We start from the raw sequence: 24,302 nt of genomic DNA on the forward strand, positions 1-24,302 counted from the left end.
TCCCTGCCCGCGGCAGGGGGTTGGGACTGGGTGAGCTTTAAGGTCCTTTCCAACACAAACCAGGCTGGGGTTCTATGAGTCTATGAAAAGTCGCTGGCCAGGAGGGGCCTGACTCTGTGCCCTTCAAGTTGCTTTTCCTGAATCTCCCCCCTGGTGTTTTAAATGAGCTCCTGTGTCGCTGTCTCCAGCAATGTAATCCTGCAAGGACTGACAGGGCTGGAATTGATCTGAAATGCAGATTGGGGGGTTTTTTCAGCTCCTGGGTTTCAGTTTGTGCCACACTGCTTTAGCAAGCGCGAGGAGGTACCGGCTGGGTGGCTGCCTGTAATTGCATCCAGAAAGCAGAAAACAAGTGGGGGATGAGAGCTCATTTCCCCCATGCATCCATTGCGACCGCTGTGCAGCAAGGAAGGATGCTCTTCCTGCCTGGATTCGCCATCCAGCCTCCCAAAGGGATGGAATCCATCGCCAGGGCAGGATGGCACAGCAGGGGAAGGGACCCCCTCCCAGAATCACTGCCCATCCACCAGCCATATTGATTTATCGCTCTCATTTCCACCCTTTCTTGATAGAAATGGCTTTTCTCCTGAATTACAGATGGGTTTTCCCTCCCTGGCCAGCATCGTTCCTCATGCAACTCATGTGCTGGGACAGGAGAAATGTAATGCTGTGGGGCCCTGGGGGGCTCCATAGCCAAGAGATAGGAGCTGGGCTGCACATTGCATGGCCGGAGCCTGGGGAAAAGGGGACGTTTGGCCACGCTGCCAGCCCAAAACTCACCTTTCTGGGAGTCTGATTAGTGCAGAGCATCCTCATACACATATTCTCCTGCCAAAGCCTGGTCTTTCTGGCTCCCAAAATCAGGAAGGGTGTTTATAGCCTTGCTGTGGCATTAGCACAAGTGTCGTAAACCTGAGCTCAGGCTCTTCATCATGAATTAACTCGGCTTGGTGGTGGTGCCTGCTCCTGTTCTCCAGGCAGAAATTTATGGTGCCAGGGGCTGCAGACAGGGAGGGGAAAGATGGGCTCGTGCAAAGTTTACAGCCTCAATAACGCGGGTAATCCACCCTGTAATTCAGTGCCTGGCAGCTCTACTAACCACATCTTGGCCTCTTTGTAGCATCCCCCCAGGCTGGTTTGCAGGAAGGAGTCAGAAGGGTCCAGAGGTTATTTTTGGCTGTGGCTGATGTATTCACACGCTGATGAGCCAGGAAAGGAAGTTATTCTGGTCCCAAACTGTCCCACATAGCACGCAAGTGCCTCGTGTGAGTGTGAATCCTCCGGGCGAGGTTGTGAGATGACATTCCCGGTTTGGGGAGCAAAGTCACATAAAGCACCTTGATGGCTCCTTATCCTGTGAACCCACTCAAGGAGCTCAGCTCAGGCCAGAGCCCCACAGCCAGGGAATATGGGCTCTGTGCCCTCATGTCCTTGGGAGACAGACCCAAGCCCTGTGTCCCTGGGATGATGGAGAACACTGTGCCTTGAAATTCCTGCTCCATCCAAGGGAGCACCCAGCCAGCCTATGGGTGTCCCTGGGTGAGACCTGGATTTGGGGAGTACGGGGCAGCGTTTCAAGGCTCGGGAAGGCTGGTTTCTCTGCAGGATGAGGTAGCTGTGGTTCTGCTGAGTATCTGCTCCTGTGTTTGCTTTCCCTGGCACACTGCGAAGCTGAGCTCCCCCTTCTCGAGAAGGGGTGTTGGGAATGAAATGTGAGGGTGGCACAGACAGATCCTGCTTTCCTCCGGTGTCTGCATGAGAGATTCTTTCCATGGGGCTTCCTGCTGTTGCTGCAACTGGTTTCTGACCAGGGCTCGTGTGGCCAGCCAGGGTGGGCAGCACTGGGATGTGGCACTGATGGTGCCTTTGCCATTCCACTGTACCAGTAGCGTCTTTCCCACCCTGGCTGAGGATGGCATCGCTGTCAGCTGCATCCCCCTGCAGAGGTGCTGGTTGCAGTAGAGATCCTGTCCCTGTGCCACCCTCAAAGCTTCTGTGGTAGCCATGTCCAACCATGGATGCACTGCTGACATGGGCAAAGTGGGACCTGATCCCCACGTCTCCTGCAGTGAGGAGGCAGGCAGGGCAGAGTCTGCATGGTGAAAGGGAGCCGAGTGTTAAGGCTAAGGCAGGCTGGGGAGGGTTGCAGGAGGCTTTGTGGGGGCAGAGGAGCTGCAAACCCAAGCCCCTAAAGGACCCATGGAGGTGCTGAGCAAACCAAATGTGTTGGCTGCTGCTTTGCCGCTCGGAAAACCTGGCAGTGCTGGAGAGCAGATGGGTGGATGTCCTGGAGATTCCCATCTGCCTGCTAAGCACTGCTGCCCTCGCTCCTCGCCAGCACCTGGAGGCAGGTGCCCATGAGCTGCACTGGGACACGGGCTGGAGCAAGGTCCCTAAGGACACTGCCAGCATCCCTTGGACAGGCACCTCCTGAACCCTTCTGGGGGCTTGGGCTCCCCAGTCACCATGTGCAGAATAATGTGGCTTAACTCCTTTTAACCCAGTAAGTGTTTAACTGGAGCCAGAAGGCTCATCTCTGGTTAAAGATGTCTCTGTCCATTGCAGGAGATTGGACTAGGTGAGCTTTGAAGGTCCCTTCCAACCCAAACTATTCTATGATTCTATGATCTCTCATCATCTGAGCTGTCTTTCCTGCGAGCCCAGCTCCAGGAAGGGTTTGCTTTGCTGCTGTTACCTGTCTGACACCCAAATGTGCCACCCAGAGAGCAGGTAGCATTTGATGGAGAGAGAAGACTTCTCTTTTGTCCTCCCCAGCGTGAAAACCTGGATGGAATCCTCGATTATTGCCAACACTTTGGGAGTGCCATATTAAAAACAAAGACCATTTTGTTCCCTTTTCATCATCTGCTTCTAGTTCGTTTAGTTCCAAGACTTTGGCAGTGGCCATTTTTAGAGGTGGCAGGCAGAGCATCTCTGCAAGCAGAAATGCTTTTCGTGCTGCATGTCCTTTGTGTTTCCATGTATCCGAAGGGATTTTGTCTCTTCAGATGAAGCAGAACTGAGCCCCAGCATTGCTGATCACTGTGTGGCTCTTCCTGAGCGCTGGTGTCGCTTTCAAATCACACGTCGTCAATAAATCTCATTGGAAGTGCCCTGCAGCAAATGGCATCAGTCTGCACTTGGAGATCTCTCCCACACTGCTCCTGCTGTCTAAAAATACCAGCTCTTTCATTCTCAAATGACTTGGCTATTGTACAGCCACCATTTTTCACTTCAGTGTTGCTGCATGGCTCAGTGCAGGACATCTGTTACGCTGCAAAGGGTGAGATTCTGCTCCCCAGCTCCGGGCTGTCAGTAACGCAGCGGCTGTGTCGACCTTTGGGTTCAATGAACGTTTATTACTCTTACTCTCCATGCTGTGAGGTGTTAATCAGTGTTCCAGGAGGGGGAACTCATCCCTGATGTAGCATCGAGCAAAATACCCCCCCAAAACTCATCCTTTCACCAAAGAGATGGACCCTCAACAGCCACCAAAGAAAATGCCATCGTTGCTGGTGACCTTCCCAGGGAAGGGCTGGCCAAGCGTGCTGGCATTATCCAGGCATGGCATGGCAAAGGTAATTCCAAAATGCCATCCAGCCCATCACCCTTCCAGGTCCCTGAGCTGTCCCCGTGGTGAGGACAGTGGAGGTTGCCCATGAGGATGCTCTTGTGTCCAAACACCTGAATGCTGTCAAGCGCCCTGGGCTGCCTCCATCCCTGTTAACCCTCCACGTGTGTGTCCCAGGTGTCTAGTCCATCCGCCTTGCAGGAAGTACATCATTTACATTTCAATGTCTGGATTTGGGATGTGGAATACTGCTTTGGTCTGAGTAGCTGGGTCTCTCTTTAACTGGTGAATGCAGAGGCCATGCTGTGTTTTCAGTCCATACAGGGCGCTGGGCAGGCTGGCGTGTGATTCAGAAGCAAGCAGGCTTTTTTCTCCAGCATATTTCAGCCTCTTGACTATTGTGGCTTGTTGGCAGGGCAGGGAGAGCTCATCGTTTGGTCTATGATGGAGCCAAGGGCTAATGTCATGTGCTGTGATCTTGGGGTGAAGTGGCAAACTGGCTTTGTTGGCATTGGCTGGGCCAAAAGCTGCTGAGATAAAAAGTAAAAATGGTTTAAGCAATCCTGGTGCCTGTTAACCCCGTAATGAGGGTCAGCTCCCACCCCTGAGCATCCTGAAACCTCTGACTGCCTGGAGATGGGGGGCTATGGGCAACACACCCCCATTTCATCCACAATGACAGAGGGGAGATTGAGATGAGCTCTGAGGCAGAAGCTCTTCCCTGTGAGGGTGCTGAGGCGCTGGCACAGGGTGCTCAGAGAAGCTGTGGCTGCCCCATCCCTGGCAGTGTTCAAGGCCAGGTTGGACACAGGGGCTTGGAGCAACCTGCTCTAGTGGAAGGTGTCCCTGCCCATGGCAGGGGGTTGGAACTGGATGAGCTTTGTGGTTCCTTCCAACCCAAACCAGGCTGGGATTCTGTGATTTTGGAGCGCTGCTGGATGCGACGGATGTGAAAACTGAAGTGAAGTGTGCCTGGGAGATGCTGAGGCTATAAACCATGAGTGATGCTCTAAATGGATGTGTTTCTTTAGGACGCTTTGCATTGAAGGTATTTGGATTTTCATCTCTCCATCTCCATGCAATAAACCCTTATGCTGCTGGGGGAGTTAGTTTCTGAGCTGTAAATGCAGCCTGGAGCAGCGGGTGAGCACTGGTGTGAAGCACTGGTGGCGGTACCTGGAGTACCCCCACCAGCACTGAAGGGCTGGTGGGGCTGGCTGGTACCTGGAATTCCTACACACTGCTGCAGTGTGGTCAAGCCAAGCACTGATAATTCCCCAGCCTTGAAAAGAAAACAAACAAGTATCTTTGTAGAGGCTGAAAAGGTGAGAAACCATCGCAGAGCCCACACTGCCCACTTGGTTTCCTCCTCTCTCCACTGCAAGCAGGAGGAAATCCAACCACTGGAGATGCCAGGGAGGCTCCGCCGCTGCCCCGCAGTGGGGACAAGTGTAGTGACCCATCAAGAAGAACCACCACATGTGGCACTCAGACCAAGATGTGGCAGGACCTCCACCACTCAGTGCCCAGACTTCCTCCTTCCTGGGGACTCTTGGCTGCACATGGGCTGACCTGGTGTACCTTGAAATGTGTGTGGATTAACGTGGAGCCAAAGCAAGGCTGGACATGTGTGTGTCTGCCTCCATGGAGCGCTGCGGCTGGAGCTGGGCTGTGCACGCTGGGGTCTGTGCTGAGGGGGCTTGGAGGGATGTTATCTGCGGATGCAGCTCACGGGCGGCTGGGGAAGCGATGGAGAGCTGCCAAGAGGGGAGGCTGCTGCAGGGAATGCACGTCGCTCCTGCCTGCAAAGCTCCTGCTGCTGCTCGGGAGATGCCGGAGAGGCGGCTGGGCTGGGAATGGCCAGTCCTGGAGCAGGGAAGGGGCTTTGTGGCAGTGCTGGGAGAGCAAGAGCAGCTCCCAGCGTGGCTGCAGCTCGGCTCAGCCTGCGGAGCTGGGATGGAGCTGCCTGTGCCGTGAGCCCGCAATGCTGCGTGACGCTGGCACAGTCCAGACCCTCCTCTCCCAGCAGCACCGGAGCCGGGAAGAGCCAGAACCGTGTTTGCCCAGCGTGGGCTCTGGCTGCAGATGCTCCGGCTCAGCTCTTCTGGAGGTGGGGAGGTCCTTGGGAGGTTGGAGATGTGGGTGTCCCCTCATAGGGTGATGCTCATGGGGATGCCAGAGGGATTGCTCCATTTGCTTTTCCACTTGGGATTCTGGCAGCTGGATTCTCAGCCGTGCTGATGGCGCTGCAAGTACATAAGAAAGCAAGGAGGCATCCACACTGCTCTCCTCAAGCAGTCAGAGCCCGGACCCTGCGATGTGGTACAGCAGCAACGTGGCCTGGGGGTGGCAGGAGAGCAGGAGGAGGGTGTCTCTAAAGAATCAGAGAATCCCAGAATGGTTTCTGTTGGAAGGGACCTTAAAGTTCATTCAGTTCCAACCCCCTGCCACGGGCAGGGACACCTTCCACTAGAGCAGGTTGCTCCAAGCCCCTGTGTCCAACCTGGCCTTGAACACTGCCAGGGATGGGGCAGCCACAGCTTCTCTGGGCACCCTGTGCCAGCGCCTCAGCACCCTCACAGGAAGAATGGGATGCTTCAGAACATGAAAGCATTTCACCACAGCTCCTGTGGGACTTGCAGGTCTGGGGTGGGGGGAGGCTACCCTGGGGCTGCTGTTGCCCTTCTCCCAGGTACAGCCCCTCAGCACCCCAAGCATCTCACAGGTCACCCCCAGGAGTCAGCCTACCACTGTGGTCACCAGGGTGAGTGGAGCCATACTCAGGTGCTTGCTCCCTATCCCGCTTGTTCTCCAGATGTTTTGCTTCCCCCATCATATCCCTGTTCCCATCAGTCTTTTTTTCTCTCTAGGTGAAGGCTTTTTAATAACATCTGACATTTTAGCCATTTTTTGAGTCATTTCCTTTCTTCTACGCCAATTTTCTTCCTCTTTTCCCTAACCAGGAAGCCTTTCTTTGTCCTTGGCCAGAGAGGAGGTGTCTGTTATTGCCTCTCTTATCATATTCCAGGAGGTTTGATCAGGTTAATGAAAATCCTTCTCTTGTGTGTCGCTTCCACTCCCATCTTCTTTAGCCTGGTTTCTTAAGGAAATGAAACTGAAGGGCTTGTGTCGTCACGGCTTTTACTCTCCCTCTGCTCACTCTTTTATTGGTGTCTCTGATGGGGTGGAGCCCAGAGAAGCTGTGGCTGCCCCATCCCTGGCAGTGTTCAAGGCCAGGTTGGACACAGGGGCTTGGAGCAACCTGCTCTAGTGGAAGGTGTCCCTGCCCGTGGCAGGGGTTGGAGCTGGATGATCTTCAGGTCCTTTCCAACCAAACCATTCTATGGTTTTATGATTGTACTGGCCCAAGGGAAATTTTGGGAGGCCTGGGAGAAGCACAGCGTGCAGTCAGTAGTTCAAATGCATTGGTGGAAAAGGACCAAAGTGCGTCTTGGTGTGTCCTTGGAGCTCATTGCCCTTTGCAATGAGACACTATTTGAGGTATGTCATGAGCACATGCGCTCCTTTCCCAGCCTTGCGTGGGGAGAGGGATCGTGCCAGGCTGGGGAGGAGGGTTTGCTGAAGCCCTGCAGCATGGAGATGCTCTGCCCAGCTCAAGCAGTGTGGAAGCAACCTGTCTGCTTGGCAGTTTAGTTGGGACTTGGCTGGTTGGCACCAAGTTGTGTTGTAGGGCTGCGCTCTGAAGGTTTCCTCCTCGCTTTGCATGTCCTTCTCTTTGCATGGACATCTGGTGTTTCTTTTAGCCCTCCTGTTCTGTTCTCTTGTCAGCCTTTGTCCCTCAGGCCTGGAGCCTTGCTGGACCTCAGCATGGCCCCTGCCTGGTCCCACTGCTGGAGGAGGAGATTGGGTTTGCCATATGGAGCCATGCCTTGTTCTCTGCCTGGTCCCACCAGGCACCTGCCCTCCCCTCTCCCTTGTTGACCTTCCCAACATGGGAAGGTGGCACCAACCCTGCAGAGAGCACAAGGGCACTCGTAGCCTAGCAATGAGCAGGGTCGTCACCAGGTCCCCATGGGCTCCCTTCTCCCGGGGATGCCCAAACACGCGATCTCATTACGGGGGGCAAACACAGCAGTGGCTCTGTGCCCCAGCTCATGGTGCATCCCTTTCACCCTGCTTGGCCTCTCCACCTATTTGTGGTCTGCTGGGTAAGAAGGCTTGATGGTGGGAAGACATGACCAGCTTTGATGCCACCATGGTCATGCATGGACAAAAAGAAACGGCCTCAAGCTGCCCCAGGGGAGGTTTAGGTGGAGCTGAGGAACAATTCCTTCCCCAAAGGGTGCTCAGGCATTGGAACAGGCTGCCCAGGGCAGTGCTGGAGTCACCGTCCCTGCAAGTGTTCACACCCTGTGTGTCCGAGGCCCTCAGTGCCGTGGGTTAGTGGTGGCCTTGGCAGTGCTGGGGAATGGTTGGACTTGATCATCTTAAAGGTCTTTTCCAGCCTATTTGATTCTATGATTCTATGACTTCATGATCCTTATGGGTCTCTTCCAACTTGAGACATTCTGTGATTCTATGATGCAGTATTTGGGGTGCATTTTCAAGCTGGGCTTCCTCACCAACTGTGAGACATGGATAAAGGCAGGAGAAGGGCTTGGCAGCTGCTGCTGCTTAGGAGCTGGGTGCAGGAAGGGGTTTGTTCTCTCCAGCTTCTCCTCCACTGGTGGTGAGAAGGTGGATGTGACTGAGGAGCTCTGAGCTGAACAATCCACTGAGGAAAGCTGCTGATGTGAAGCCGTGTCTGTAATAATTAAATCACTGTCTGGAGGGACGTGGGGAACAGGCACCGAATCGGAGGTAATTAAAACCCAAGGCCAGGATGAGTCGGGCTCCGGGCGCAGTCCGCTGGGGATGGCTTCATGTGTAATTGCTTTTCAGAGCACCAGTCCCACCAGCAAACCCATCTGCTCCCCCTCATGAGACAAGACTGACCCAGAAATCCTCTTGTCTTGTCCTGTCCCATGTTCCCCTGAGCAGACACAGCTAAAAGATGGCCATGTGCTTTGCTATAGGACAGAGGAGAAGGTGAGACCCAATCTGGGAGGATATTTGGTTCTTGGGCCTCAGGAATTAGGTTCCTCCATATCTCTGGAAGATTTAGTTCTTATCTTCTTTGAACCTTCAGGCTTGGCCAGTGCTCTTTGGAAATCCCTTGAGATCTAGGAGCAAGGTGGGCTCATATCTATGCCTACTTTATGCATGGAGGGATTTGGACCTGTAAAGGTGCCACGGGGATACAGTGCCTGGGGGAAAGGTGGCTTTGGCTGTAGGGAGAGATGAGTCTTGTTCAGGCTGACTCCACATCTGGGGTGGGAGCGCTCTGGGAGAGGTTTTGTGTTCTGCATCACCTGTAAGGATGCAGTGCATTGCTGGAGATGAGCGCAGCCCTTGGCTTATCCTGGGCTGTCAGCTCTGAGCAGGTCCACGTGGGTAGAGGTGGCTCTGTTGAGCTGAAACATGATGACCAGGAGGTGTGATTGTAATGTTGGAGGGGAGAAAGGGTCTTCAGACAGCACTTCATGCTATGCCATGATGATGGCAGATCTACAGGGTGGGTGTTAACATGCGTACCCCAAGGGGAACGCTTTGCCCGAGGCCAGTCAAGCCTGAAGCCCACCACGTCCTTCAGCAGGGCCGAACCCTTTGCAAAGGACAATGCATAACAATCCCATCTGCCATTTTCAAGATGGTGTGTCCAGGGCAAACTCCATCCTTTTGAGCTCCTGCACTGGGTGGTTTTCTGTGTCAGGGAGGTGTTGCTGCTCTGTCTGCCTAGACTGAAGGTCCTTCCATTGGTGGTAGCAAGGTGGAACCCAGCAGCAAGCGCCGTTTCAGAGGAGCTGGCCTTGAATCACTGTATTGGGCAGGGAAGGGCTTGAGCTGTCCAAACCAGGCCCCTTCCAAAACTGGTTGTGATAACTTGGTGCATTTACCTAATGGAGACAACATCAGGAGTTCTATCAGGTGCGCACATCCTGAGCATCACTCAGTGAATGCCCCAGAATCATTTAAAGCAGCCAGAAATTTAGAGTTGTCACTAGACCTTCTAGAAGATGTTGGCTCAGCTGCTGTGCTTGAGTTGTGTGTGGAGAGGGACTCCCAAGCCCGTGTCCATCCTCTTGGCTCATGAGCTTCCATATGCTGCTTGCTTTTCATTGTCATCTCAGGCAGCAGATGTGTTGCCAACACACTGGGTCATCCCTTTCCCTTCATCCCCCACCAGGGATTTTAAGGTTTCCTGGTCCCCATTTTTGGAGTGCCCACAGGAGCACTGCTCAGACAGAAGGACCAGGATGGGACTCACCACCCTGCGTCTCCTCCAGCCACTCGTGCACCCATGTAATTACCTATGTGCCATTTCTTCAAGAGCCTGCTGAGCTGCAAGCACGGTTCCCACTTGTCCCAGCTCAGCATGTGCAGGAGCTCCTCCAAGTGCTGGGTTGGGGATCGCAGAGCGCTGTGTTGAGGCTTTGTGCCGATGGGAGTAAAGGGAATTGATGCTTCTTGGGTGCTCTTTAGGGGTGATGGATGGAAATAGGGGCCAGGCTCGTGAGGATGATGGCGTGATTGGAGCCACCACCACAAAGGTCTTCTTGGGTGAGCTGGGCATGGCTGGGGAAGCTCAGTGGAGACAAGGGCAAAGCTCCCGGGGCTCTTGGTGCCAGGCACAGGGCTGTGCCCCGAATGCACTGGGGGCTGCTGGCAGGGGCGCACTCACTGCATTAGGTTGGCTCCACAGAGCTGACATTTTAAGAGGGAACAAGTTGGAAATTGAGCTGAACTAATGCCCAGGCTGCTTTTTTTGACAATTAATGCTCAGAGGAGAGCTCTGCTGACACAGGGGAGAGCTGCCACTCTGCTCCTGCAAACAGCGACACTGGCCACATGTTCTGGGGTAACTCTGTGTTAGTTCCCTCACTTTGAACCTTGCGCCCTGTTTTCAAACCCCTCAAACCAGCTGAACAGTGCTGGGGCAGTGTATTCCCTCTGGCCAGTCTCTCTGCTCATCCAGCACGGTGCTGAGCATCCCTAGATCGAGTGCTGGGTCAGTGTATTCCCTCTGGCCAGTCTCTCTGCTTATCCAGCACAGTGCTGAGCATCCCTAGCTCGGGTGCTGGTGCAGAGGAACAAGGATGAAGGCAGTGCTAGGGGACTGTGGCAAGCAGGATGGGTACCCCGATCACTGAGTGGGCATGGTAGTAGCAAGGGCTAGAACATGAGTGGTAAAATCCTGGCACAGGGTGCCCAGAGAAGCTGTGGCTGCCCCATCCCTGGAGACATTCCAGGCCAGGCTGGATGTGGTTCTGAGCAACCTGCTCTAGTGGAAGGTCCCTGCCCGTGGCAGCGGGTTGGGGCTGGAGGAGCTTTAAGGTCCCTCCCAACCCAACTCTGGGATTCTGTGATTTCAGCAGCCCCCTTGTGCTGGTGCCTCTTCCCCCGTTGCTGCATAAATTAGCACCAGCGAGTGCTCGGGTGTGTGACTAAAGCAGGGCAGGGGCTGGTTTGGCAGCGGGGAGGAGGCCCCGGATGCAATAAATAACTCCTCGTCAGCAGTGTCACGGGGGTGGGAGGGATGTACCTGTGGCAAAACCTCAAGTGAAGTCACAGAGAATCACCGGCCACCCCTCGAGCCTCAGCGGTGGCTGAAGTCATGCCCTGGCAGTGGGGAGACCGAGGCACAGAGCCTCGCTTGCCCAAAGGAGGGGGGACTCTTGCAGTGATGCCACCTCTGTGACACGCTCATGATTTCTCTCCATGGTTATAGGCTGCCTCCCCTCGCCTTGTTCCCTCTCAAAGGAGTCTGCATCCACCTCGGCCTGGATACCAGCCTCAGTGCTGGGATCCCAGTGCTCACCTTTGTAGAATCATAGGATAGAATCGTAGCATAGTTTGGGTTGGAAGGGACCTTCAAAGCTCATCTAGTCCAACCCCTTGCAATGAGCAGGGGCATCTTCAACTAGATCAGCTTGCCCAGAACTACGTCTGGCCTGGCCTGGGATGTCTCCAGGGATGGCAGATTCATGTAGGGCTGGGTCATCTCAACATGCTGCTTCCAGAAGAGCTCTGGCGATTGCGTTTTCCTCTGCTACTTCTTTAAACTAACCTTGCATGAAGCAGAAGTCAAAGGCTTTGTCCCAACAGAGCCAAGGACATAGGTTTGGTTGCAAGGTTATAGTAATAGGGATCAAACAGCCATGTGCACGCACAGGGATGGCCAAGGGGCCAGCTGTTGAAAGAGGAAATGATTGGAACCAGATAGTGGCTTTTTTGTGTCATGTCAGTTGCTGTTAACACTCCTCCTTGTGTCTGTGGCTGGATCTGAGTGCAGACCACATCCTGGAGGAGGGATGTGAGCTCGGGGTGATGCATCAGGCACATCCTTCTCTTCCCTTCCAGGGAGTTTGGCTCCTGGCATGAACTGGTTTCCCATCACTCACCCATTGAAGGCATTGGTGTTTCTCTGACAGTCCCGATCCTTCCAGAGCTGCTGGATCTTTGTGGGAATCCACCATGGGTGCAGGTGACTGGTGACAGGACTGGGGGGATTTGGCTTGTGTTTCTAATGGTTTGGGGTAACCCCTTCTGCCTGCCGGGGCAGGGCTTCATCAGGGTGAGATCCAGCTCATGGGCTTCTTATAGTGGCCGTACACCCTTGTGGGGCTTCCATGTGAGCTCCTGGCCACACTGGGATCCTCACGGGTTCAGCAGCATCTCCAGACCTGTTGTCCTCTTTCCCCTTGGTTGTGTTTTCGGCCGTTGCAAACCCAGAGATGAAGTTTGAAGATGAGCCTGGGCTTGCTGAGTGTCTTGGCCGCGCTTTGGGATCTCATTTGTCAGAGGGATCATCCACTTTGTAGCCCCTCCAAGGCTCATTCCATCTGTCATCTCACCCCGAAGCGCAAAGGCAGGAGGTTTGCATGTTGGTGTGTCTTTATCCCAGTAGCACCTTCATGTGCCAGATTCCTCCTTGCAATAAACTGAGGTTACCCTTTCCTCTGGGGTCAGGTGAGGACACAGCCCATGTTGGAAACAGGGAAACTGAGTCAGAAACCATAAAAGGACTGATACAACACGCTCCAAGGGGTGCCACGGTGCTGTAAACCAGTGTACCTGACTGAGTTGAGATGCCAGCCCCTGCGGGGGTGTTCACCATCCTCTGCACTGTGCACCCCAAGGACCCAGCAGAGATTTCGGCTCCTCGTCTGACGAGCTTTTTGCTGCAGAACCATTGTGTTTGTGCACAATGGTGAGGAGCAGGTGGCTTTCTGAAAATACCCACTGGAAGTTGTGTGTAATGCCTCCCTCCCACTGGGAAGTAAAAATATCAGTGGAATACTAACACTTCTCCCTGCAAAGAAACAGCCAGATCTGGACATTTTTCTTCCTGGTTCCTGCTCCGGCTTGGAGCGAGCAAGGGCTGAGGAGAGGAACTGCTTTTTGGTTTGGGAGCAAGCCTTTGGGGCAGAAACGTGCCCATTAAAGGAAGATCTTGGGAGCAGCTCTCTCTTATTGCTTGCAGTGTTCTCTGTCCCCATGCTTTAGATGCTTCTCTGCCACCTCTAGACAGGTTCAAAACCTGGAGATGATACCCAAGGGTCCTGCCTTGCCAGGGCTGCATCTCCAGCATGGGACAAGTTGGGCATTGTCCTCTGGGGAGCAAAGGACACGTTGCTGCAGATGTGGGGACCTCTGGTGACTTCCCAGGCTTGGACAGGAGAGGAGGCACCACTGCATCTCTTCCCAGATGTGGAGCGCATCCGTAGCGCAGCTCTCCGCAGCGGTGCCTCTCCCTCTGCGGATCCATCTCACCTCTTCGTGTGTGAGCCTAATCCTGTGCTGCTAAAAACTGGCACCTTATTCCTGGCCAGAATGCCTCATTTCCCTTCTTATCCCTGGGTGTCCTGGCCATGGGCTGCCCCTGGCAGCGGCTGGCACCATCTGCGCGGTCCCCTGCCAGCAGCAGGGCTGCGTGAGGGAATGTGAAGGTTCCATCACCATATGGGCCCCATGGGAAATTGGATCTTCCTTGTCTCTTCTTCCCAGAGAAGCTGTGGCTGCCCCATCCCTGGCAGTGTTCAAGGCCAGGTTGGACACAGGGGCTTGGAGCAACCTGCTCTAGTGGAAGGTGTCCCTGCCCGTGGCAGGGGTTGGAACTGGATGAGCTTTAAGATCCCTCCCAACCCAAACTGTTCTGTGATTCCTCTTGGCCTGGCTGGGAAGGGGTCAGTGCTGGGACCCTGTTTTGCTGCTTTTGGTGGAGGAGAAGACATCCTCATGCTGCTGAGCTGCAACCTGGGTACCGGTGTGGGCTCTGCTGCCCTGCCTGCGCTGCTCTCGGAGGCCAGCTTGGGCTGACGGGGATTTTCCAGGCATGGAAAAGATCAAAGTGACGTTTTTATGGGATGATCAATCTCCGTGAGCTTGTTGCCTCCAAGGTGCGTGTTAAACCTCTTTGCCAGCTGCCTGCTGGGGTGAGGATCTCACTGACACACGGGGTTTTATTCTGTCTCTTGTCAGGGCTGAGATGAGAGCGGAGCTGTTCAGAGATAAAACACACGCCTGTCTCTGCCTCGGCGCACAGGCGGGTTTGTGTGTGGGTCAATGCTGGCTGTGCTGCTCTCTGGAAAGGGAAAGCCAGGGTGCTCCTGGGGACCCAGCATCCCGCAGGCAGCCTGCCTGCCTCCGGAGCTGCGTGAGCAAAGAACCAGCTTAAGGGCAAAAAACCCCCCCTCTGCTCTCCATGAGCTGCTCCATGTCTGGGCACTGCCATTGGGAACCGGCCTCTCCAAGCAGGCAGCGCGTGACTGTGCAGGTTTGCAGCCCAAAGAGCGGGGAGAGCATCATTTTGGGGAGGGGAGGGGGGGGATAGGAAAGCCAACACGTTTTCCCTGGCAGCAAAGCTGCTTCCAGCAGAGCTGTGCCTGGCAGCCCCGCGGCACTAAAAATACCCAGCAAAGGGCTGGAGCCGCGCGGCGTCTGTTTGCTCAGCTCCCCAGCTGTCTCCTCGCATCCCCACTCTCTACCCAGTGATTATCCCATCACTTCAGGCCCTCGAAGCCCCGGCAGCAGCATTTCCGGGGTTTTACCACATGCACTTGGAGGGTTGGGATTCACAGGCAGCGTTTGGCTGCTAATTGCAAGCTCAGGCCCCTCTGGCCCCCGGCGCCATGGTCGCTCTGCCCTCGCTGCTGCCGAAGTGCAGTGGGTGATGTGTTTGGGCTGTGATCCACACTGACAGCCCCGAGGTCCTTCGAAGGGACCAGCTGGACATGCAGGTCTGCCTAAGAGATGCTGAGCTTTGATATGTGGGGATGGCAGCTTGTGTCTGCACCCCCCAGCTAGGAATGGCTGCGTGGGAATGGGGGATCTGCTGGTGCTTGTGGAGGATGGAGAGAATCCCATGGTTTGAGGTGATGCTGCAGTGAGGGGCTGCTGCTGGTGAGGGGAGATTCCTGCACATCCCAACACCATGCACATCCCTGCTCCTGTGCACATCCTGACACCCATGCACATCCCTGCTCCTGCGCACATCCCTGCTCCTGCGCACATCCCAACACCCATGCACATCCCTGCTCCTGTGCACATCCCTGCTCCTGTGCACATCCCATGCACATCCCTGCTCCCATGTGCATCCCCAAAACCCCCAACGACCCGTGCACCAGCTCAGCTGTGGGGCGAGCAAAAAGCAAATTACCCCTTGGGTGATGGATGAGTAAATCTGTGCCTCCTCCTGCACCCTGTGAGTCCAGAATCACCTCCATGGGGTGTGGGGAGCTGCAGAGGCTCCTCATGGTGAGTATCTCCTTTCCCTCCCATCATCGCTCCTATCAGATTTATGTCTTGGCCATTCCCTGCAGCATTTCCCCCCCTCTAAGTGTTCGCAGGGCTCTTCTCTCTGTGCCTTGATTGATATGTCTTAATTCACCTGATAATTCATTCAGGTCCTTGCCAGCAGCTGGGATAGGGATGGAGCCACATGGCTGGTTTTGCCATTCACATCATGCTCGAGGGCTTTCCACAGTGTAGACTTGCTTTCTCCACACTTATCCCACAGACAGAGGCACAGCAGTGAAATGGAGTCACCTCATTTGGGTTTTGCACCCAAATTAACAAGGCTTTGCCCTGGGGTGAGCCTAATTCCTGCTGTTCTTGGCTCTGCGTCTCCTTAGAGCCTGGGGCATCTCCCCTCTGGGAAGCGTGGCCATGCTCGTGTGTGGGTACCACTGGGGCTGCTCATTTGGGGAAGGAGGACTGGGAAACACTTTACCTTCTTAGTTATGGCGATGAAACTTATGTCCAACTCAACCCAAAGGGATCCGGGGGCTGGAATGGTCCCTCTCTCTATGCCTTTCCCTCCACCAGCCTCCTTTTCGCAGGGATGCTGTGGGGACGGGATGTCCTCAGTACACTGTTCTCCTGGTCAGCCATGTCCCAGCAGCCAGGAAGGAGCATGAACAAGCTTCAAGGGTTCAGGACAGCGTTACACACCTCTGACAGGTTTTATCCCTGTTGAGGAATGTGACTTAAATCCCTAAAGCGGGAGGAAACGGGACAGCCACGTGTGAGACAACCCTGTCCCACGTCCCTGGCACACTGGAGCCGGCTCTCAGCGTAACGCGCTGGATGCACATCAAGGGGCTGGTGCTTTTGCCAGAGCTCCTCTATTTTTAGAGGGGTTTTTGTGTCAAACTTCCCATCGGCTGAGGAGCCAGTGTCAGCCCAAGAACGGAGCTATGGTTCCCCTGGCCCCGGCAGCGGGTGTCTGCGTGTCTGGTGTGCACAAAAGTAGCTCCTTCTCCTTTGAACGGGGCAAAAGGGCCCCACTGTGCTGCCGAGCTCTTTGAGACATGAGCTTTTGTTCTAGCCCAAAGGGCCAGAACGGGCTGATCCAGCCCATGACAGCACGTGGGTCCTTTTTGTCTGTGTGCGTACATTGGTTTGAAAGGGGAGTGATACAAGGGCATTCAAACTTAACCTAGAATCATAGAACCCCAGCCTGCTGCTCATCCAGCCCCAACCCCTGCCACGGGCAGGGACAGCTTCCACTAGAGCAGGTTGCTCCAAGCCCCTGTGTCCAACCTGGCCTTGAACACTGCCAGGGATGGGGCAGCCACAGCTTCTCTGGGCACCCTGTGCCAGCGCCTCAGCACCCTCACAGGGAAGAGCTTCTGCCTCAGAGCTCATCTCAATCTCCCCTCTGGCAGGTTAAAGCCATTCCCCTTGTCCTGTCCCTACAGGCCCTTGTCCAAAGCCCCTCTCCAGGTTTCCTGGAGCCCCTTTAGGCACTGGAAGCTAAATCTCCTCTGTTTGAGTTTGATCCCATTCCCCCTTGTCGTACCACTACAGTTCCTGATGAATAGTCTCTCTCCAGCATCCCTATAGGCCCCCTTCAGATCCTCAAGCATTATGTCTGTTGTAAAGATTTAAAAGCTTAAGGCAGACCCCCCCATAAGCAGTATTAGACCGAGTTTGCCACATCATGTTTTGCTGCTCAGCTCCAGTCCTGCCCATGGTTTGTCCCCTTACAGACAAAGCCTGGCCAAGGCAGCGATGAAGGGTGGGCAGGTCCCCAGGGTGCTTGGGTGACAGCAGCACACCAACCCTTGCTGCTGGGGCCCTTGTCCAGCTGCAGCGGGCTGAAGCTCACCCATCAATAGAGATCCCCATCAGGCACCTTGCCTGTGATGATCTGGGGCTGCAGAAGTGGAGGAGAGGCTGTTCCCCGCAGCTTGGTACCATCCTGGGTGCAGTGTAGTGACCACATGGGCGCAGGGTGGCACAACCTGGCACAGCCCATTCCTGTGCGTGCTGAGCCCACCTATTGCAGCCCTTTGAGATTTGCTGGGGGTGGGGGCAAAGGGTGCTGGGCTGGTGCCCTGGGCATTCTGGGGCAGCAGGAGGGATCTGATCTCTGTCCCCTCTCCTGTAGGTCACTACAGCGACATCAAAGGAAGACACATTCCTGCATCAGCAGTGACTGTCTCATCCAGCCTTGGGGAGAGCAGCCACCATCACTGGACTTCTCTTCAGCATGCCCAGGCAGCCCAGAGCTCCCCCAGACCCTCCCTGTGCTGCTGCCAGCTTGGGCTTCCCGTTGGGACGAATCCTTCAGGGTGGCTTTGTCCCCCTCTGAACACCTCCATGGCTCACTGATGCTGCAGCCCCTCCAAGAGGCATCAGAGAGGTGACACGAGGGACCCTGGCAGTGACAAGCAGCCAAACGGGGGGATTTAAGACTGCAAGGACCTTGTTGGTGCCAAGGACGTCGCTCCGTCCCCACCGGAGTGATGCCAGCTTCTGCTTAGCACCCAAGAAGAAGGGATGGGGGATCCCCCCCACCTTCACCACCCCATTGCCCCCTCCCGTGCTGGCTCCCCTGACCCACGGGAGCCTGTAGCTACGTGATCGGGGCCCTGCAGCTCAACAGCACCCACCACCCATCTCATCTCCAGGACCCTCACCCACCCCTTGCCCCGCCATGATGTGCGAGGTGATGCCCACCATCAGCGAGGGGGACCCTCTGGGGCCCCCCCAGGGCTCCGAGGCGGATGCTGACTTCGAGCAGCTGATGGTGAACATGCTGGACGAGAGGGACAAGCTGCTGGACACGCTGCGGGAGACCCGCGAGACGCTCGCTGTCACCCAGAGTCGCCTGCAGGAGACCCTGCGGGAGCGTGACCAGCTCCAGAGGCAGCTCAACTCGGCGCTCCCCCAGGTAAGGGTCTGGCTCTGGGATGAGCAGGAGCCTTTGCTGGGGCATCCGATGGCAATCGGAGGCTTGGATGGGATTTTTAGCACTAGGAAGGTGGAGCTGACGTGGGAACGGGGGTGCTGCTGGATGTGTTGCACCTCATGGCAATGGTAAACCCTGTGGGTTCCCCCAGGCCAAGCCACAGCCACCTCGGACACTGACACCCCTCATTGGTCTGTGTGTCCATGCAGGGAGGTGTGGGACCACAATCCCCACTGTTGCACAGGGAATGGATATGGAGAAGGGGCAAAACCTTCCTGAGGGCATCCTGGGGTGCCAGGAGGCAAATGCAGAGCCTGTGCTCACCCACTGGGGATGCTGAGGTCAGAAGAGGATGAGATGGATCAGCCCCACAGGGCTGTGCAGGGTGGATTTGAGCTCTCCACCTTCCCTGTGGAGTCCTGTGGGGCAGCACATGGTATGCCAGGGCCCAGACATGGGGAAGGCAGGATCTGGGGGGCTTTTGCACTACTCCATTGTGGGTGTGATGTGGGGAGAAGCCCAGCAGCCAGGGGAAACAGGAGGCTTTGGACATTTGTATCTGCTCTGACTGTGCCAATGCTGACACTTCAGATCCTCCTTGCCTGGTGCTGGGGTTTGGGGCACCCCAGGGAGACAGGGGACAACTAATGGATCAAAACTGGTGGCACAAGCCAGGACAGAGCTTGGACTGGTGGCTGGCCAGCTCTCACATCCCTCCTCTGCTCTGGATGGGGACACAGTCCTGGAGGAAGGCAGCCCATGTGTCCATGCACGGGGCTGGGCTGGTCCTAGAATCGTAAAATCATAGAATGGTTTGAGTTGGAAAGGGCCTTAGGATCATCCAGTCCTAACCCCCTGCCATGGGCAGGGACACCTTCCACGGGCAGGGACACCTTCCACTGGAGCAGGTTGCTCCAAGCCCCTGTGTCCAACCTGGCCTTGAACACTGCCAGGGATGGGGCAGCCACAGCTTCTCTGGGCACCCTGTGCCAGTGCCTCAGCACCCTCACGGGGAAGAACTTCTGCCTTATATCTAACCTGAACTTCTCCTGTTTCGGTTTGAACCCATCGCCCCTTGTCCCATCGCTACAGTCCCTGATGAAGGTCCCTCTCCAGCATCTTTGTAGCCCCCTTCAGGCACTGGAAGCTGCTCTGAGGTCTCCACACAGCTTCTCTTCTCCAGGCTGAACACTCCGATGTTCTCAGCCTGTCTTCATAAAGTCCTGTCTCTGCCCAGGCTGCTGAAAGCAAAAACCCCACCAGAGCTTCCCCAGGAGCTCCTGGGTTCCCTGTGGATGAGTTGTCCCCAGGGATGTGCTGAGACGCATCCAAGCGCTGGGTGCAGGCAGGGCCCCTGCCGCCACCTCTCATGTGCTGGGGGCTCACATCCCCTCTGCTCCTGCCTCTTTTGCCTGTACACACCAGAGAGAGCAACCCAGGTCACGCCGAGCACCCGCCGCCCGCCCCGCACAGCACCTCGGATTAAGGGACCGCACGGATTTAGTCTCCATCCCTGCTCCAGCAAAGGGGCCTCAGTGCTTCGGCACAAGGAACAAACTGCATCAGCACCAGGGGGCTCGGTGGCAGCCGCCATCCCCCCTAGTGCCTGCGCTCCCAGCACCGCGGCGAGGGATGTAGGGATGTGACCAGGGCAGGCGGCACATGGGGAATGTCCTGGAGCTCCTGCTGCCTGGCCCTGCCCAGGCAGGGGGCTCTGTGCCCGGGCACGGCAGCACCCCGTGCCCACCGGCTGCCCTCGTGGGAGATGAGGGCTTGGAATGAACCCGGGGAGCAAACCCAAAGGCACTCACCTGCTCAATGGGATTAATCCCAGCATGTGCATGTACCAGGTAAGTGGGATGCGGCGGGTCTCTTCCCCAGGGCACTGCGTGGGGGCATTCCACGGGTCTGTCCCATCCTCTTCCTCCTTATCTATGAGCCCTGCTACCCAGGAGCAACATGTCAGACCCCATTGGGATGGGATTCAAGCTGGATTGCTTGAAGAAACCCTATTTTTAGGACAGGGTTGGGCACCCAGGCTTGTCAGTGGCCACCCACAACAGCCTTTCCCCATGTCACCAAAGAAGCAAGCTCTGGCTGGGGGGGGACAAGCTGCCCCGGGATGTTGGGGGGGATGTGGCTGGGGGATGTGGCACTCTGCATCCTTTCAGGGCACAGGATCCAGAGTGGTGGCAAAGCCATTGACAGGACAGGCAGGGAATATGTGTCTGGTGCAGACCCACACGTGTGGCAGGCAGGGGATGTGCTCTGGGGTAAAGCACTGCATGGGGCAGGCAGGGATGCTCCGGGGATGCTCCAAGGATGCTCCTGCCTTGCCCATGTGGAGTTTGGTTGCTACGTGGCCAAGCCATCTCCCCTGAGTATCCCTCAGCCCCTAAAAGGCAGAACTCCAGAACGATTTCCCGGGGAGCCTAAGCTGCCTTAATGCTTCTTACATGATTTATTTATTGATGGGGGAGTGCTGAACGCGACTTAATCGGGCTGAAAGCTCTCGGCTGCAATCCCTCTGCCCTCCCCTGAGTGCTTGTGCAGGGGGGATGCGGCCAAGGACCAAGCCCTGGCTCTGGGTGCTCTCAGCAGCACCCTGGGGCCCTGGCGTGGCTTCCAGCTCCCTCCTGCCTGGCCACCAGCTCGGGCCCTGCTCTGCTCTTCTGGGGGTAGGTGCCACCCAGGGATGCGACACGCAGAGCTCCAGGTGTATCCAGATGTGTTCCCGGTGCGGGCTCCTGCATTGGGATGGCATTCCTTCCTGTCCTGCAGGGCTTGGGGGTTTGGCAGGAGTCCCTGTCCCCAGCTCTGCCAGGGGCACAAGGGGCTCCCACATGTCACAGGGGGCTACTGATGGTTCTTCCCTCATAGCCCCTTCGCTGCCTCTTGGGGCTGCCTGGGGAGCTGAGAACCAGGCTTTTGGGGTAGGCAGATCCCCTAAGACTCCCCAAGCTCCCTGGAGGTCCTCCGGGAGCTGCAGAGGATCCTAGCATCAACCAATCACCCCAAATTCCTCCCATTTAACTTAATACATAGAGTCATGGAATGGTTTGGGTTTGAAGGGACTTTAAGATCCAACTCCCAGTTCCAACCCCCCTGCCATGGGCAGGGACACCTTCCACTAGAGCAGGTTGTGGTTGCTCCTGCCGGGACAGGCATGCAGTGGAGGGGATGTGGAAGGATGCTCACAATGGGAAAGCAGCAGTTGGAGCCCCAGCGTCCCTCTGTCCGTGCTGGGAACTGGCAGAGCCACCACCCCGGCTCCTCCTTGTGTCCCGGGAGAGGTGCAGGATTATGGGAAAGCCCTAAAGCACGGCAGAGGGGATAAACACAACCCCTGTGTTCAGCATGGGATTACAGAGACTAAATCCCACTGAGTAAACCCAGGGCTTCGACCATCACCCACCCTCCGCACCAGGCAGGGCAGTGGCATGTCCTGGACCTCCCGGCTACAGCACCGTGACTCTGCAGGAGAACTGGTGTCCTCCCTTCTCCACATGCAGCCGGGATGTGTATTTCCAGCCAGGATTACTCAGGGAGGAGCATTCCACAGCCGAGCAAGCAGGAACCCAACATCTCAGTGTCCTGATCTTGTTGGAGCGAGACCAGCTCCGACATGTCAACACTGAACCACCAGATCCCTTCATCCTTCCCCAAAACCTTGAGGGCTCTTACCCAGGGAGTGTTTTCTCCCTGCCTGGAGCTGCTGAGGGGCCTGTTTGCATGCTGCTTTTTGCAAGTGTTAGCTCTAGATGTTAACTCTGAAATGCTTCATCCTTGTCAGTGTTCAAGGCCAGGTTGGACACAGGGGCTTGGAGCAACCTGCTCTAGTGGAAGGTGTCCCTACCCATGGCAGGGGTTGGAACTGGATGAGCTTTAAGCTCCTTTCCAACCCAAACCAGTCTGCGAGTCTATGATTCTATGAAATGCCATTAATCCTGCAGTTGGAGGCAGTTTGTTCCCAAGGCTCAGGTGTGTTGGAGCAGCAGCCGTGCTCCTGCCACAAACAGGGGAATTTTCCTTGCTTTGGAGGCAGAAGGTGGCTCTGGGCTGAGCACTTTTGCAGTTCAGCTTTTTCATGCTATGAGCCTTCTCCCCTGAGCTTCCTAAACCTCTCGTTGCTTTCCCAGACATCTCTATGTAGGTGCTTCTGGCCTCACTCCAGCTCTTCCCTGTGCCTTCCTAACTGGCACAGCCAAGGGGGAAGACCCAGAAACCCCAAAGGGGGAAGGCACCGAAGATGCCTGGTGCTGCCTGAAGATCCAAGCCCTGAGCCACAACACTCCATTTCAATACCCTGTTGTGGTGCTCCGGGTCTCCCTCCCTGATCCCTCCCTTGCCTGTCCCAGGGCTTGGAGCTGAGCCCAGCCCTGTGCTTTGGGTGGTTCTAATCCAAAGGAGCCCCTTCCCAGGCTGCTGGGCTTCCCGCAGGCTCCTGAGGGCTCCCAGGGCTGTGTCTCAGCATCCATCCTTTGATTGAAGATTAGGCACCTCTCCTTCACTTTCTAATCCGTTTATAGGTGTCCCTGCTTAGTTTGAGAGCTTATCAGCCTTGCTGGGTTGCTCAGCCCAGGATCTGACCAGCTATTCCTGTTGGGATGGAGGGCTCGGAGAGGAGCAGCCCGATGGGGTAGGGTTGGGCAGGAGCACAGGGTGCTGGAGAGGGGCTCTTCATCAGGAACTGTAGCAATAGGACAAGGGGTGATAGATTTAAACTGAAACAGAGGAAGTTCAGGTTAGATATAAGGAAGAAGTTCTTCCCTGTGAGGGTGCTGAGGCGCTGGCACAGGGTGCCCAGAGAAGCTGTGGCTGCCCCATCCCTGGCAGTGTTCAAGGCCAGGTTGGACACAGGGGCTTGGAGCAACCTGCTCTAGTGGAAGGTGTCCCTGCCCGGGGCAGGGGGTTGGAACTGGATGATCTTAAGGTCCCTTCCAGCCTGAACCTTTCTATGGTTCTATGACTGTGTTGGGAGTGGAGCTTACACCATGCTTTGACCTGCTGACCCATGTCTGGCAGCGGGTGGCCGCGGTGGGGGCGGCCCATCTCTCTGCAGTGGATTTTCTCTCTTTTAATCTCTTGGCATCCTGGGATGGAAGCATCATTGTGGGCACAATCTGTGCAGCTTGGCCAGCCTAGGCCGTGCAGGGTGAGGAGGGCTGAGTGCTGCTCAGCCCTGTCCCCAGCGTGGCATTCCTCCTCCCTTGCTGCATTCAATACCTTGTCCCAGCCATCCCATGCCGCATGTAGCCCTGTTCACCCTAGTGAGGAGAACATCCATGTCCACAGCCCCCATTTGCCCTGCAAGCCATGGGACAGAGCAAGAGGTTTGCACTCTTTGCAGATCTGGAAGCTTTGGATCCACAGGGTCCATTCCCCAGTGCTGGAAGCAGCCAGTGTGTCACCCACCATTATAGCTTGACAGGGATGCCTTTCAGACATCAGATCCCATCACGGCTGCAAGGAAGCTTTTGCTGAGCTCCTCCAGCTTTGCTGCCTGTCTCTTGGCATGTTGAAGGACCAGAGGAGTGACATATCCCCAATTCTGAAGCAAAAAGTGGGGAACAGGAACCTAATCTAACACCTCCTGCTGTCACTCACATACCAGTGTTCCCAGCCTCAATATTATATTGGGATTATCCGCAGGGATGCTCAGGAGCTGCTCGCTCTTGCTCACAGCATGTGCGTAACCCAGCAGTGTGCTCACATACGTATGTGCTGATGGGCTGTGCTGAGCCCTAATTCCCACTGGCTGGAAGAGCAGAGCTCCAGGAGAGGCTTGGCCGGCACCATGGAGCCCCGTGGGAATGGGCTCTGTGGTGGGATTCGCCTTGGCTGTGGGATGGTCCAAGAGCAAGGGTGGGATGGTGCCTGGGCATGGCAGAGGCTGGTGATGGAGGTTTGGGGTGCTGTGATTGATTTGGAGGACAACTGATGGGCACAGGGATGACCCCAGGGCTGGAGTGG

General features: G+C 55.9%; 1 protein-coding gene across 3 annotated transcripts in view; it reads left to right on the forward strand.

The window, feature by feature from the left end:
- Positions 1 to 24,302, forward strand: part of PPFIA4 (PTPRF interacting protein alpha 4) — a 53,268-nt gene that overhangs the window by 3,870 nt on the left and 25,096 nt on the right. For all 3 annotated transcript variants that reach the window (XM_030473592.1, XM_030473594.1, XM_030473595.1), the window contains exon 2: positions 17,526 to 18,311. In XM_030473592.1, coding sequence (XP_030329452.1) covers positions 18,075 to 18,311 — 237 coding nt within the window. In that variant the 5' untranslated portion in view covers positions 17,526 to 18,074. The remainder of the gene's footprint in view (positions 1 to 17,525; positions 18,312 to 24,302) is intronic.

The sequence above is a fragment of the Strigops habroptila genome, chromosome 18 (assembly GCF_004027225.2).
Source record: "Strigops habroptila isolate Jane chromosome 18, bStrHab1.2.pri, whole genome shotgun sequence".
In the NCBI taxonomy this organism is placed as follows: Eukaryota; Metazoa; Chordata; class Aves; order Psittaciformes; family Psittacidae; genus Strigops; species Strigops habroptila.